Source organism: Gorilla gorilla, chromosome 18 (genome assembly GCF_029281585.2).
Source record: "Gorilla gorilla gorilla isolate KB3781 chromosome 18, NHGRI_mGorGor1-v2.1_pri, whole genome shotgun sequence".
Classification (NCBI taxonomy): Eukaryota; Metazoa; Chordata; class Mammalia; order Primates; family Hominidae; genus Gorilla; species Gorilla gorilla.
This window is the reverse complement of record NC_073242.2, coordinates 87,013,679-87,029,495: the sequence shown is the minus strand read 5'-3', so window position 1 is coordinate 87,029,495 and position 15,817 is coordinate 87,013,679. Positions and strand designations below refer to the sequence as shown.

At 46.8% G+C, this 15,817-nt stretch overlaps 1 protein-coding gene across 1 annotated transcript in view; it reads left to right on the top strand.

The window, feature by feature from the left end:
- CNGB1 (cyclic nucleotide gated channel subunit beta 1) overlaps positions 1-15,250 on the top strand; it is an 89,812-nt gene extending 74,562 nt beyond the window's left edge. The window contains exons 31-32 of the mRNA XM_019011603.4: positions 8,487-8,706; positions 12,083-15,250. Coding sequence (XP_018867148.4) covers positions 8,487-8,706; positions 12,083-12,376 — 514 coding nt within the window. The 3' untranslated portion in view covers positions 12,377-15,250. The remainder of the gene's footprint in view (positions 1-8,486; positions 8,707-12,082) is intronic.
- Positions 15,251-15,817: the final 567 nt, after the last annotated feature.

Sequence of the window (15,817 nt, the reverse complement as noted above, 5' to 3'; positions counted from 1 at the left end):
CCCAGCTAATTTTTGTATTTTTAGTAGAGACGAGGTTTCACCATTTTGGTCAGGCTGGTCTCAAACTCCTGACATCGTGATCCACCCCCCTCGGCCTCCCAAAGTGCTGGGATTACAGGCGTGAGCCATTGCACCCAGCCCATACAGGCCAATTATTTTATAGAATGCCCCTCAGTTGGGGTTTGTCTGATGTTTTCTCGTGATTACCATTAGAGTGTGCATTTTTGGCAGGAAGAACTCAGAAGTGAGTCGTTTCTGCAGCAAATGTATCGAGAGGCGCACAATGACATTTACTCCCAATATCGATGATTTTTACTTTGATTACTTGGTTAAGGTTTCTGTATTGTAAACCTATTTTCCCTTAAACCTAATTCCTAAGTCATTAGTGGGTAGTCACCTTCAGACTATGAGGATATCCTGTTCCCCGTCAAACTTTTACCCACTGCTTTTAGCATCCTTTGATGGTTCCTCCCTATGATAGTTACAAAGAGATTGCTATGATAGTTGTAAAATGGAAATTTTGTAACTCCACTCCCTCCTTGATTATTAGCTGGCAGTCAGCTGTGTGGAAGAGCTTTCTCTTCTCTCCCATTTGTTTATTCATTTCTCAATGTATATAGGCATGGATTTACTTGATTCCATGAATACTCTGTTAACAATCATTTTGATGCTCAAATTGGTCCAGTTTGGCTAGTGGGCACTTTTTCAAGGTGGCTCATTTGTGACTTTCGTGATATCCCTGTCATATTTTAGCACTTCCTTGCTTACTCAAGGAGCAGTAAGCCACAACCAGATGCCCTGGTTCATCTTGTACTTCCCTTGCAGTATCCTGGAAATGGCCATTTCTCCAAGGAGCCTTGATTCCTTTTACTGGGGGATGGTTTTTAGAAACTGCGATCTGAGTCCTAGGAGCAGTCATTGCTACTGGAGTGCTACTAGGCCTCTGCAGCAGACAGAACCAAGAAACACACCCACATACACACCAAGATGTATAAGTACAAATATATATATATATAAAATACATATATAATCTATTATGTATATATAAAATACATACACACACATATACATGTATATGCCAACTTCAATTTTTCTGTGTATTCTACTGATTATCTATAAAACAATTTCAATCCAGCACCACAGAATTCATTCTTTTTTTTTTTGAGATGGAGTTTCACTCTTGTCACCCAGGCTGGAGTGCAGTGGCGCCATCTCAGCTCACTGCAACCTCTGCTGGAATTACAGGCGTGTGCCACCACACCTGGCTAATTTTTGTATTTTCAGCAGAGATGGGGTTTCACCATGTTGGCTAGACTGGTCTCAAACTCCTGACCTCAGGTGATCCGCATGCCTCGGCCTCCAAAAGTTGCTGGGATTACAGGTGTGAGCCACCATGCCCTGCCACCACATATTAGAATTCATTCTAATATTCTCCCTTTTCATACTTGTAAATCTCTTCTCCAACACTGAGCAATACAGGGAAGTTCATTTCAGAATTTCCAGCCCATGTCACTGTAAAAACAAAAAGTACATCTTCTAGGTAGAGTTCAGTACTGGATGCAGTTCTTTTGTGTTTAGCCCGAGTATATATGATGGAAGTGTTATGTTCAAAGTTATCTGGAGTCCTTCTCTTCCTCCTCCCCTACCCTTTAATGTGGTTACTTTATTCATTTGAAATACAGGTAGGTTCACTTGTTTCAGTTTACATTCCATTTAGGGCTCCTGACACCCTGATCTTTGTTGACTTTTTCTTAAGTATGTAGAACATTAACATGTTCCTGAAGGTCAACACTCTGCAAAATGGGGCACTCAGAAAAGCGTCCCAACTCTCCCTGTCCCCGTTGCCCCCTGACTGCAACTCCCATTATTACGTGACTCGTCGCATCAATTTCTGCCTTTTCTTTCCTCTGCTTACTTTTGTGAAAATAGACAAGTCCACAAACATTTTCTTTTTTTCTTTTTTGAGATGAAGTCTCATTCTGTAGCCTGGGCTGGAGTGCAGTGGTTAGGTCTTGGCGCACTGCAACCTCCACCTCCCGGGTTCAGGCGATTCTCCTGACTCAGCCTCCTGAGTAGCTGGGATTACAGGCATCTGCCACCATTCCCAGCTAATTTTTGTATTTTTAGTAGAGATGGGGCTTTGCCATGTTGGCCAGGCTTGTCTTGAACTTCTGACCTCAGGTGATCTGCCTGCTTCTGCCTCCCAAAATTCTGGGATTACAGGTGTGAGCCACCACACCCAGCCCAAACATTTTCTTATTTCTTCTTCTTTCTTACACAAAATATGGCATGCTGTAGATTCTTGTACTTTGCTTTGTTTCCACATGACGACAAAACCTGGAAATCATTGTCTATCAGTGCAGAGTCAGCTTCCTCATTCCTTTCCACAGTGGCAGAACATTCCTGTAAATGGACATTTAGGGTATTTCTACAATTTTGCAATTACAAACAGTGGTGCAACGAATAACCTTGTGCATCTGTATTTTGCATTGTTGGGGAACAGGTCATTCTTTTTAGAAAAGCCAGTTTTTGTTTTCAAACCCTTAAGATCAGGTTTCAAATTGAGCGACAGGCAACGTAGCGTGTCAGGAACCCCACAATAGGTCTGGGAGGCTGGTGGGGCTCAGATCCCTTCCATGTGAGGTGCTGGCTGTGTGACTTTGAGGAAGTTGTTTAACTTTTCTGGTCTCAGTTGTCTCTTATGTAAAATAAAGGTCATAACCCCTACTTTGCTGCTGTAAATTTTTTTTGTTTTTTTGAGATGGAGTCTTGCTTTGTCGCCAAGGCTGGAGTGCAGTGGCGCAATCCTGGCTCACTGTAACCTCTGCCTCCTGGGTTCAAACAATTCGATTCTCCTGCCTCAGCCACCCCAATAGCTGGGACTGCAGGCACATGCCACCACACCCGGCTAATTTTTGTATTTTAAGTAGAGACGGGGTTTCACCATGTTGACCAGGCTGGTCTGGGACTCCTGACCTCAGGCGATCTGCCCGCCTTGGCCTCCCAAAGTGCTGGGGTTACAGGTGTGAGCCACTGTGCCTGGCCTGCTGCTGTGAAAATTAAATAGTGTGCAGGAATGTCTCTGGTGGGGTGCCTGTCATACAAGAGAGCTCAGTGCATGTTAATAATGATCACTTCAGGCCGGGCGCAATGGCGCATGATTGTAATCCCAGCACTTTAGGAGGCTGAGGCAGGAGGATCATTTCAGCCCAAATATTTAAGGTTACAGTGAGTTATGATCGTGCCACTGCACTCCAGCCTGGGTGACAGAGCAAGACCCTGTCTCTCAGATAAATAAGCAATTGTTCCTCTGTAGCCATCAAATTCACCCTATAATTTTTCAATTGGGTGAAACCTTTTTAATCCCCATATCTGGGTTTTCCTCCTTGTCTTGTATCACACATTCTTATTTTCCCCTTCATTCTATACAATGACACCATAAATAAACTGCACAGAGAGCTGTCATAATAAAGGGAAGAAACTCACCAGCATCCATTCCTACAGCACAGTGATGTATCGAGTACACAGTGCTGAATTCTGGGGACACAGGAGGGACCAAACAAAACTCACATTCTAGTCAGGGAACTGGCAATGGAAAGATGAGTGATGATGTGATGTGTCTGGCTATGAGGAAACACAAAGCCACGGGAGGAGCGGGAAGTGATGGAGAGCTGCCTGAGATAAGCTGGTTGGGGAAGCTGCTCTGAGCAGGTGGCATTTCAACGAGACCTGCACAAAGCAAAGGAGTGAGCTGGGGGACTGATGGCTGGGTACAGCATTCTGGGAAGAGGGAACAGCATGTGCAGAGGCCCTGGGGAGGAGCAGGCTTAGTGTGTGGGTGGCACAACAGCAAGAAAATTAGCATAGCTTGGTATGGGATCAGAGGAGTCTAGGGGAAGAGATTGGGTCGGACCTCAGAGGAAGATGGGAGCCATGGAGAGTTTTACACAGAGGAGTGACTTGAAGTGCCTTAGGTTTTCACAGGAGCCCTTTGGCAGCTTCGAGGTGAAAGGATGTAGTGTTGATGTCCAAGCCTCATGCACACAAGACACTGAGGTCCCCTGGGGAAGGAAGCTGCCCCCAAACTCACCTTACCTGGTTGCTCTCAAGGGACCCACTGGGCCCTTCCAAAACCCAGTCTATCTGAATTTCTCCCAGAAAATCTCCCCACGTTCCCCACCACATCAGTGGTGCGTGCCAGTGCCTCCTCTCCCCAGGGACAGGGAGGTAGAGTGGACCCTTGTGATTCATGGACTCCATATTTGCAAATTTGCCTCCTCACTGAAATGGACTCGTAATGCCAAGATCAATACTAATAGGCTTTTGTGGTCATTCAAGGACATGCCCAGAGCAGCAAAATACTTGAGTCACCCCAAGTGCACACTCCCCGCTGAAGTCCCAGTTCTGTCTTGTGGTTTTAGCTCTTGTACTGCGAAGAGGTGTCTTTTTATGGTCCATTTAATGCTACTCTTTTTTTTTTTTTTTTGCATTTTTGTGCTTTTTGTTGGCGATTGCACTGTTTAAAATGACCCCCCAGCATAGTGCTGAAGTGCCGTCTCGTGTTCCTAAGCACAAGAAGTCTACAATGTGCCTTACACAGAAAATATGTGTTAGATAAGCATCATTCAGGCATGAATTACAGTGCTGTTGGCTGTGCGTTCAATGTTAATAAAACAATAATCTATATTTAATAAGATGTCTTTAGCTGGCACAGTGGCTCATGCCTGTAATCCCAGCACTTTGGGAGGCTGAGTCGGGCGGATCACCTGAGGTCAGGAGTTCAAGATCAGCCTGGCCAACATGGTGAAATCCCATCTCTACTAAAAATACAAAAATTAGCCAGGCGTGGTCATGGGCACCTATAATCCCAGCTACCCGGGAGGCTGAGGCAGGAGAATGGCTTGACCCTGGGAGGCAGAGGTTGCAGTGAGCCAAGATCACACCGCTGTAATGCAGCCTGGGCAACAAAGTGAGACTCTGTCTCAAAATAATAATAATAATAATAATAATGTCTTTAAAAAGAAACACACATAAGACAAGTTTATTATTATTAATTTTAGAGACAGGGTCGTGCTCTTTCACCCAGGCTGGACTGCAGTGACACGATCATAGCTCACTGCAGCCTCGAACTCCTGGGCTCAAGAAATCTCCCGCCTTGGCCTCCCAGTGTTCTGGGACTGTGTGTGAGCCACCACGCCTGGCCAAGTTTATGTATTATGGTTGATGAATGTTGTGATGGGAGATTTGTAGGAATCTAGCCTTGTATTTCCCCTAGGAACAATGTTTCCATTTTTGCTAATTCAGTGTTTGCAGAGATCTTATAGGACATAATTACTACAAATCACGCGATTCAACTGCTTATGACTGAAAACTGGTACCAGGTCTCCCCACCCTCTCTTCTTGCCCCCACCCCCACCAGGAGGAGCAAAGCTCAGGAAAGGCATGCTTTTAGCTGTTACCCATCCTGCTGGGTGGGTTAGGCAAGAGTTTGGCAAATCAGATGGGACCCCAAAGGCACCTCCCAAGAGCCGCGCAGAGGCCCCCATTCCTGACAGTGCCTGTGCACCTGTGTCCACACTGAGAAGGCTGAGGTGTGGGTGGGAGGCAGCCAGGCGAAGGAATGGGGCTAACAGGCCTCACAGCAACATGGGGGGGCGTGGGAGTGGGGGTCTCAGCCATGAGTCATCAGAGTGGTTGTTTGCTGGCCAGGCCAGCTTGACCAGAGAGGCAGGGGATTGTGTATGAGCTCTGCTCATCAGGGGAGATACACCGTCTGAGAACCATAGTCCCGGGGACATCTGAGTTGGTGAGGGCCACGTGTGGGATTCTGTCCAAGCTCCCTGCTTTGCAGATGGGGGACCTGGGTCCCCAAAGAAGTGAAGTGCTGAGATCTCCGGCTTGACTACTCCAAGAAAGAGGATGAAGGGGTCTTATGTAGGTCACTTGCTCCAGGCTGATTGCTCAATCTCAGCTACAGGGAAGCGTACATCATCAGAAAATGAGGACAAATTTCCCTAATCTGGAAATGCCCCAGAAGCCAGCTCAATGTTTCCAAACAGAGACAGCTATTAGCAATCAGCAAAGGTCCTATAAATAGTTATTTTGTTAGAAAGAAAAAGATAGTTCATTTTCACAGCACCCTCAGCCTTCCTGTGGGCTGTCACATCATGAATTATGGACTCAAATAACATGGGGGACAGTGCCGAGCTGGCGCGTGTCAGAGGCGTCTGGTGAATTATCATGTTTGTGTTCTCCTGGGGGATCTCCAGCTAGAAATGCAAATCTTGGGCAATTAATATCAACATGCACAATTTAAACCCATTGCCTCTGATTAGATAAGCAGCCAGTAATGGCCTCATTTTTAAACAAACAAGTTTTGCTGGAGCCTCGATGAATGAATTTGCCAATTCATTGTCTAGGCCCGCTGGTTGCAGGCAGAATTCATTTGTTCTTGAGACAAACTGCTCACCGCATGTTTGTAGTGTGAAAAATTGCCGGTAAAAAGCTAGGGCTCTCTTTGATGGAAAATCTACCCTTATCTAGAGAAACAGGGTGGTACATGCCATTAGATGTGGGTGGCAATTCTGCTTCTGCCACTTCCTGGTAACCTTGGGCATGTCACTCCCCCTGCTCTGAGCCTCAATTTCCCCAACTGTCAGAGGCACAAAATCTCAGCCCTTTCCATGTCACAGGGGTATTTGTCAGTGCCCAGGAAGATAATGATGTAATGTCGCTTTGTAATCATTAATATCTGGGGCACTGGGGTCAGAAGTGTGGGTTTGAATTCTAGCTTTGCCGCTTCTTAGCTGTGTGGCCTTGGGAAAGTTACTCACCCCCTCTGAACTTCTATACCCTCATTTGGAAATAAGGATGAATAATAAGACCTACTTATGGGGATTGTTGTGAGACTTAAATGAGAGAGTATGTATTAGCATAACAGTATTACCACAAATTTAGCTGTTTAAAATCACACATTTGCGATCTCAGTTTCTGTGGGTTAGAAGTCCGGACACGGCTTAGCTAGGTCCTCTGCAAGATTGTCATCAAGATGTCTTCCAGAGCAGGCTCTCATCTCAAGTCTGGATGGGGGAAGGACCCACTTCCAGGATCACATGGTTGTTGGTGTAATTCAGTTCCTTGGGGTTGTAGGACTGGGGCCCCAGCTCCCACTAGCAATTGGCCGGTGGCTGGCCTCAGGTCCTTGCCATGTGGGCCTTCTCCAACACAGCTGGCTGCTCCCTACATCAAAGTCATCAAGGGAGGCCGGGCACTGTGGCTCGTGCCTGTAATCCCAGCACTTTGCGAGGCCATGGCAGGAGGATTGCTTGAGCCCAGGAGTTCAAGACCAGCCTGAGCAACATAGGGAGACCCCGTCTCTATTACTTAAAATAAAAATCAAATAAAAAATAAATAAAGTCAGCAAGGGAGAGTCCCCTTGCAAGACAGAGATCACAATCCTGTGTGACATATTCCACCAGTGATAGCCCTTGTTGTATTCGATTGTTTAAAAGCAAGACACGTACCCCACCCATCCTCAAGGGAAGGGGACCACACAGAGGCGTGAACACCAGGAAGGGGGTAATAGGGGCCACTGAAGGGTGCCTGCAAAGGATGGAGCAGAGGGCCTGGCATATATAGACACTCAATAAGTGCTGATAATTGTGATGGTGATGAGGGGGAGGTGACAGTGAAGCAGAAGAAGGAAAGAGCTTTGGTTCCTTTTCCACCTGGGCATCTTATTCCCAATTCCCTATGTGAAAGTGTCCTTCAGGATTTCCTAACTCTTCTGCTGGTTAAAAAAAAGAAAGAGGCCAGGCGCGGTGCCTCACACCTGTAATTTCAACACTTTGGGAGGCCAAGGCGGGTAGATCGCTTGAGCCCAGGAGTTTGAGACCAGCCTGGGCAACATGGTGAAACCCTGTCTCGACAAAAAGATAAAAAATTGTGGTGGTGCATACCTGTAGTTCCAGCTACTCAGGTGGGAGGATTGCTTGAGCCATGGAGGTCAAGGCTGCAGTAAGCCATGATCACGCCACTACATTCCTGCCTGGGCGACAGAGCCAGACCCTGTGAGAGAGAGAGAGAGACAGAGACAGAGAGAGAGAGAGAGAGAGAGAGGAAGAGAAGAGGAGAGAGGAGAGAAGACAGAAGAGAGAGGAGAGACAGAGAGACAGAAAGGAAGGAAAGAGAAGAATTTCGTAGCTGTGTGACCTCAGACAAGTTATTCAACCTCTCTGAGCGTCATTTTCCTCATCTCTAAGGTACAACAGACAGTAAGACCCACCTCATTACAGTTGTTCTGATCCTTCAATGAGATGCAATGCATAAAGTACTTAACACGACGCTTGGCCCAGAAAAAACTCTCTACAATCACTAGCCAAAATCACCACCGCTACACAGCTCCAGCTTAAAGGAGGCTGCACAAGCGAGTCTTTCTTTTCCCCCAGAGTGCATCTGTGATGTAAATGGATGCTGCTTTCTTCCAGGCGCATGCTGAGAAACAACAATAAGCCCAAGGAGGAGAAGAGCGTGCTGATCCTTCCGCCCCGGGCGGGCACCCCAAAGCTCTTCAACGCTGCCCTCGCTATGACAGGAAAGATGGGTGGCAAGGGGGCAAAAGGCGGCAAACTTGCTCACCTCCGGGCCCGGCTCAAAGAACTGGCCGCGCTGGAGGCAGCTGCAAAGCAGCAAGAGTTGGTGGAACAGGTAATGTGGTTGGGAACCCAGCCACCACGTCCATTTCAATATGTGTCAGGGAGAAGGCCAAGGGGTCTCCAAGAGTGGGCCACACATTTAGTTTTAGGGTCTTCCCCCTCCTTTTTCTATCAGTCAGGGCTCATTTGGTTACCAGTGACAGAGTGCAAGCTCAAATTAGCTTGAGAAAAATGGGAATTAGGGGTCAAGTAATCGAAAAGTTCAGGCAAGCCTGGATCCAAAAGCCCGAAAGATGCCAACAGGACGAGTTTTCCCATTGTGTCCTCTCTGCTTTATTCAGTGATGGTTTTATCTCCAGACGGGTTCTCAAGAGTTCTGTCTAGGATGACATCCTCCTGGCATAGCAACTCCAACAGAAAGAAAGCACCTCTTTCCCAGGGATTCTAGCAAAAGTTCCAGGACTCACTGTCATTGGACAGAATTGGGTCACATGCCAATTCTTGAGCCATTCGGTGTGGCCAGGGCACTGTGGTGCTCTAAAGAGGCCTGGGTCACATACCCGCCCCTGGACTGAGAGTAGGCTGGGAGCAGGATCTCTAAAAGGCAGTCTTGATACTGTTGCAGAGGTTAGAGGAGAGGGTATGAGAAGCAAATGTCTGTCCCCAGAAGACAGTGTGTCCTCATATTTAATACTGTGTTGGTGACAATTTAAGATATTTGGGTCAGGCATGGTAGCTCACACTTGTAATCCCAGCACTTTGGGAGGCCAAGGCAGGAGGATCTCTTCAGGCCAGGATTTCAAGACCAGCCTGGGCAACATAGCGAGAACTTGTCTCTACAAATTTTTTCTTTTTTTGTTTTTAATTAGCCAGGCTTAGTGGCACATGCCTGTGGTCCTAGCTACTTGGGAGGCTGAGTTGGGAGCATCACTTGAGCCCAGGAAGTCGAGACTGCAGTGAGCTATGATTGTACCATTGCACTCCAGCCTGGGTGACAGAGTGAGACCCTGTCTCAAAAAATGAAAAATAAAAATTTGAAAGTAAAAACCTCTCACACAGGCAAAATGCCAAATGTCCCCATCCCCATAAATCTATGGGGGACATTAAAATTAGTTCTGGGACTTTTTTCTGTGACCAAAGCCAAGAACACCAAGTGGAATGATTACATTAATTATGTCTGTTCACGGCTGTCCTTTAGGAAGTCTGTTGGGGATCTGGAGAGGGACTGGGGTTAGGCAGACTGGGCTTAACAGTCTACACAGCAGAGTTCAAAGGAGCCCAGTGAACTCAGTCTCAATCCAGCCTGGTGTCAGAGTCCAGGAGACCCATCCAGATGTTGTTTGACAGTAGAAGTCTGGTGAGTGACATCAAAGCCATTTGGGGTACCAAGACATTCTCCAGATACAGCCACCAATGGCCCCAGACTGAGGAAAGATGTGATTGCCTGGCTCACAAACTGTCAAGGTCAAGGTGGAGCTGGCAAGTGGGGGTCTTCAGTGCTGGCTGCTGTGAGGGCTGACTAGACAGGAACTCCAAGGGTGCTCCCAGTACACCAAGAGCTTCAGCTGGGGTGCGCTTGTGGCTCCTAAGCGGTAGCTCTTCAGCAAGGAGGCTTTAAGATGGGAATTAAATTTGCATGAGCGTTCCATTAAAAGGCACTTCCCTTCCAAATCAGAACAACCAGGGCAGAATGGCAGAGTACAGGGAGCTCTTAACTAGACATTCAGAGACACAAATCCAAATCCCAGCTCTGTCACCCACTAGCTCCATGACCCAGGAAGCCCCTCAAGCTTTCCGAGACTTGGATTACTGAGGGTTGCCTCATGAGGTCATAAAGATCAGGCAGGATTACCGTGGAGGCCTTTTAGAAAAGCATGTTGAACACAGCAAAGCACTTTTCTAACTTCCCATGAGCTGCTGATTCCAGCCATAGCACCATGCTTCAGGAAGTTCCACGATGCTCACCATCTAAGCATCCTGCCCTGGAAATGCGTTGTCAAGAGTTTAGGGTGGGCTGGGCGCAGGTGGCTCACCCCTGTCATCCCAGCACTTTGGGAGGCCAAGGTGGGCAGATCACTTGAGGTCAGGAGTTCAAGACCAGCCTAACCAACATGTAAAACCCCATCTCTACTAAAGATACAAAACCTTAGCCAGGCATGGTGGCACACACCTGTAATCCCAGCTACTCGGGAGGCTGAGGCAGAAAAATCGCTTGAACCTGGGAGGCAGAGGTTGCAGTGAGCTGAGATCACACCACTGCACTCCATCCCGGGTGGCAGAGCAAGACTCCGTCTAAGAAAGAAAGAAAGAAAGAGAGAGAGAGAGAGAAAGGAAGGAAGGAAAGAAGGAAGGAAGGAAGGAAAAAAGGAAGGAAAGAAGGAAAGAAGGAAAGAAAGAAAGACCAAAAAAATAGAGTGTAGGGTGGACAGGGGAGGGTGGGACAGGGGCACCAAAACATAGGGAAACACTGAGACAGAGGGAGAAGCATGTCCCAAGAGAGGCCTTGGGTTCTTGGAGCATTTTGGCTGCCCCCTCTCCATTCCTCCTTTCCTTCAATATCCTATGACTTGAGCAAATGGCGCAGGTCTCTCTGCACAAGCACATTGACTGCTGTCACTTGAAACTCACAAACACCACTTCACACGGATCTTGGGCAGCTGAGGACCATCCTGGCCTCCTCTGGGGGCTGCTCCCTCTCCAGTTTCCTTCTGTGCAGAGATGGGGTCAGGCAGAGTGGGAGCGGCCACAGGTATCCACAAAGGCTTGATTTAATTACCCAGTCCCCTACTGATGCGAAGACCATGGCCATCGTTTGTGGGAGGCAGCACAGGCTGGAGGCTGGAGGTATCCATCAGGTCCCCACACATGGGGTCAGCGCAGCCCAATACCAGGGGTACCCAGCCCCAGGGTATTCCTGAGGATCTCAACCTTTGAGACTTCCCAGAAAGGGGGCCCAGCCCCAGCAGCCTCTCCCTTCATCACTTTTTACCCTGTTTGCTTGGAGTTTTTCTCATCCACTCCAGGAGTGCCCACCCCTGGTAACAGATGGTTGGTTCAGCCTTTGCAGAGGCCTTGCGGGTAGTCCCTCAGAGTCACTGCCTGGCTTGCTTCAATAGCTCGGGGGAGGGGCCCTGAACTTGAAACAACAGCCTCATCCCAGCTTCCAGCCCCACAGCCTAGATCTAAGACATCCCAAGACTTTCCACGAAATCCAACCGGGACTTTTAATCTGTACACTTCCCCATAATGTATTTTGTTTCTCCTAAATAACCCCGATGCGGCTCCACCCCACCCACTAGATTTCACCCGCTGTGTGTTCCGCTGTCCTCTTTGGGGGTCCAAAAAGGCTGGAACAGGGAGGTGTCCAAGACCCTTCCAAGACCCCTCCGAGAGTCTGTGCCTCACGAGTCACCCTTTCTGGATTCCAGGCCAAGAGCTCGCAAGACGTCAAGGGAGAGGAAGGCTCCGCCGCCCCAGACCAGCACACGCACCCAAAGGAGGCCGCCACTGACCCACCCGCGCCCCGGATGCCCCCCGAGCCCCCGGGGTCTCCACCGAGCTCTCCACCGCCTGCCTCCCTTGGGAGGCCGGAGGGAGAGGAGGAGGGGCCGACCGAGCCCGAAGAGCACTCGGTGAGGATCTGCATGAGCCCGGGCCCGGAGCCGGGAGAGCAGATCCTGTCGGTGGAGATGCCGGAGGAAAGGGAGGAGAAGGCGAAGTAAGATGGGGTGAGGCGGATCCCGCGCGCAGTTCCAGCAGGTGTGTCCCTAGCGCCGCTGCGCCCCTGCGCCCCAGCGCCCCATCTTCTCCCACGGCCCAAGAGGAGATGCTTTTCCGTAGTCGTGGCCTCAGTGGCTGCAGCTCTGACCGCCCCGCCAGCACGCCAGCCCCGACTCAGCTCCTCGCAGGGCTGGGCCTGAGCTCGACAAGTTGCATCAAGTGTTCGAGTCCCTGAGCTCTCACTATCATTTGAGAGCCCTACCTTTTCCTGACTGTTCCTCTTTTTAAGAACAAAATGATTTTCCTCCTCTTTTTAAGAACAAAATGATTTTCCACTTTTAAAGTTCATGGGTGAGGGATAAAATGAGGCTCCAATACATGGGAAGCTTTGTTGAAAAAGTAAAGTGTTATTGAATGTGTGGGGTTTCCCCTCAGGAATTTGTCTAACACATTTCAAGGTTAGAAAATACTTCACTGCCGGGCATGGTGGCTCATGCCTATAATCCCAGTGCTTTGGGAAGCCGAAGCAGGAGGATCACTGGAGGCCAAGAGTTGGAGAGCAGACTGGGCAACATAGCGAGACCCCATCTCAAACAAAAACAAAAACAAACAAAAAAACAATAGCCAGGCGTGATGGTGTGCACCTGTAGTCCCAGCTACTGGAGAGGTTGAGGCAGGAGGATGGCTTGAGCCCAGGAGTTTCTGGCTGCAGTGAGCTGGACAGTGAGACCCTGTCTCAAAAAAACTAAAAGATAGCCCTGCACAGTGGTTCACATCTGCAATCCCAGCAGTTTGGGAAGCTGAGATGGGAGGATTGTTTGAGACCAGGAGTTCAAGATCAGCCTGGGCAACATGTTGAGACCCCATCTCTACAAAACAGCAGCAAAAACAAAAGCAAACAACAACAACGTACACAAACAAAAAAACAAAGAAAGGAGGGCAGCCGAGCTGTTCAGTTGAGAATTGCCACCGTTCTGAGCTGAGCTTGGGATGCTGTTTTCCTTTGCGGGCAATCACAGTAGGGGGCTAGATGCCCATTAAGGTAGTTAGTGCTTATCTTCCCCAGACTCTATTCAATTCCAGTGCAATGCCATTATCTCAGAACAGATAGAAGGGAAATGGACTTACTGGCCAGGGGCTGCTAGTGTTTCTGCCTCTGCCAGGAGGGACAGCCCAGTAGGAGCATCCTCTGCCTGTCATCCTGAGAAACCCCATTCGCCAGCAGGGATCAGTCCGTTACTCACTTTTGACACTCTCGCTGTAGAGATGGTGGCAGCAACTTCAATTAATCCTAGAAAATGAAATCTCCCAGCTGATGACAGCACTTACATTCCCTAAAGCTTTCCAGATCGTGTCATGTTGCTTTTATGATTCAGACAAAAAAAAAAAAAAAGAAAAAAGGGTCATTCAGGGAATGAATATTTATCAAGAGGATTTTATTTGCATACCGAATGGCTCTTGGGGGAGTGAGTGATTAAAAATAAAATCTAGTATTCTAGTATTAGGCCATTTGTTTCCACCTGCAACAGTGAACATAAAGGACCTGGAATTCCAATAGGTCCTGACCATTTTATATAAAATTGCAGGAAAATGTGAGCTGCTCAGAGGCCTTTGAAAGTTTGCAAATGTCTGTATGTATTTGTCCATCCACTAAAAACAACATTCATTTCCACTGTGGAAAAATGAAAGAATGTGGGAGTCCCCAGGCTGGTCTAAGCATTTCCAAACCCCAGAGTCAGAAACAGATTTGTCTAGTTGATGGCTTGTCACCTGATCTGGGTAATCATCACATTGAATATAGTGATGATTGACCTTATTATTTTACCCTATTTTTTTTTAAAAAAAAGCTTTTAAAATGTATTTTAAAGGCAATAACATATTTACATGGGTACAAAAGGACATCCAATAAAAATTCTTCATCCTACCCCAGTACCCAGCTTCCTTGGTTCCCTCTCTGGAAGCAACCACTGTTAACAGTTTCTCCTGTATCATTTCAGAGTTATTTTATGCTTATACAAGGAAATATGTAACTGCTTCTTCCCTTCCTTTTAAATTTTAACAGAAGTGGTAACACATATTAGAGCCACTGTTATTTTTCACTTAATTTACTTTGGAGATTGTTCCCTATCCTTAAAGAGCATGCTTATTTTTTCATGACGGCAATCTAGTTTGTTGTATGGATGCATGATAACATTTAAACGACTCTCCCATTGATGGGCATTTGCGTTGTTTCCAATCTTATGCTGTTAAAAATAATGCTGCAATAAAACAATCTTGTGCAGACATCATTTCACTGGTAAACATTTTTTAAATGGGGGAACTCTGCGAGTTTAGGCAGTTATTTTTCCTTCGTCTCCATTTACTGTTTGTATATTTGTACCACATAGTCTAAGATCAAAGCATAGAGAATGCTTCCACCATTAGCAAGTATTTCAGATATGCTAATAAACACATTGCTTTTCAGTAAATGGCGAAATGCTTCAACAGCACCTTATCTGTGAGATCCTATTTTATAAGGAATCTTTTTTATACGAATGTACTTATTCTTTTAGATATCAGTTCTTGAATGTATACTCCTTATGATATAAAGCAAGAGATTCTTGAGGTTCCCAAGAATTGTCCTGGAAAGAAAATTGATTTTTAATTGAGATTAGCAGTGTTTTAATTTCTCTGAGATAACTCCTTTAACTCAGCACTTTCACAAAACTTAAATATTAAATAAATTGAATTTGAGGCTGGCATTCTTCTCTAAATTGAATTGGACTGGTTGTTTGCTGAGGTATGAATGGAACAGCTTGGAAGTATTATAATTCCGTAGCTGAAACAGGACGCTTATTTATGTATGTTCAATCTCTGCTCATTTAAAATGTCTCAGCATTTCCTGCATTTAGATAGAAAATAAATAGTCAATTATTTTTTTAACTACATAAATATTTTAAATAGAATGAAAACCAAGAAGCTGTTTCAGATTTTATTATCAAAGTGTGTTCAGCTACCTGGAATATCTTAGTCTGTTTTCTTAGTAAACATGAACACTTTATTTACACTCTGCCTTTCATATTACAATGCATTTAATTAAAGTATTTAGACAAATGTTCCTGGCTTGTGGATTCATTTCAGAAATCAGCCATGGGTGACAGACACCTTTGTGAGAAAAACTAAGTAAATGTCCTGGCCCAGGCACTCTAGCAAATGTCCTACGGACATCCTTGTGGCTCTAATCCATCCTGTATTCCTATTGCTGGAATGATATTCTTATCAAACCTCTATGGCCACTTTGGGAAGCTGAGGTGGGAGGATTGCTTGAGCCCAGGAGTTCAAGACCAGCCTGGGCAACATAGTAAGACTCCATTTCTATTAAAAGAAAAAATAGTCTGGGTGCAGTGGCTCACGCCCGAAATCCCAGCACTTTGGGAGGCTGAGGCAGGCAGATCACCTGAGGT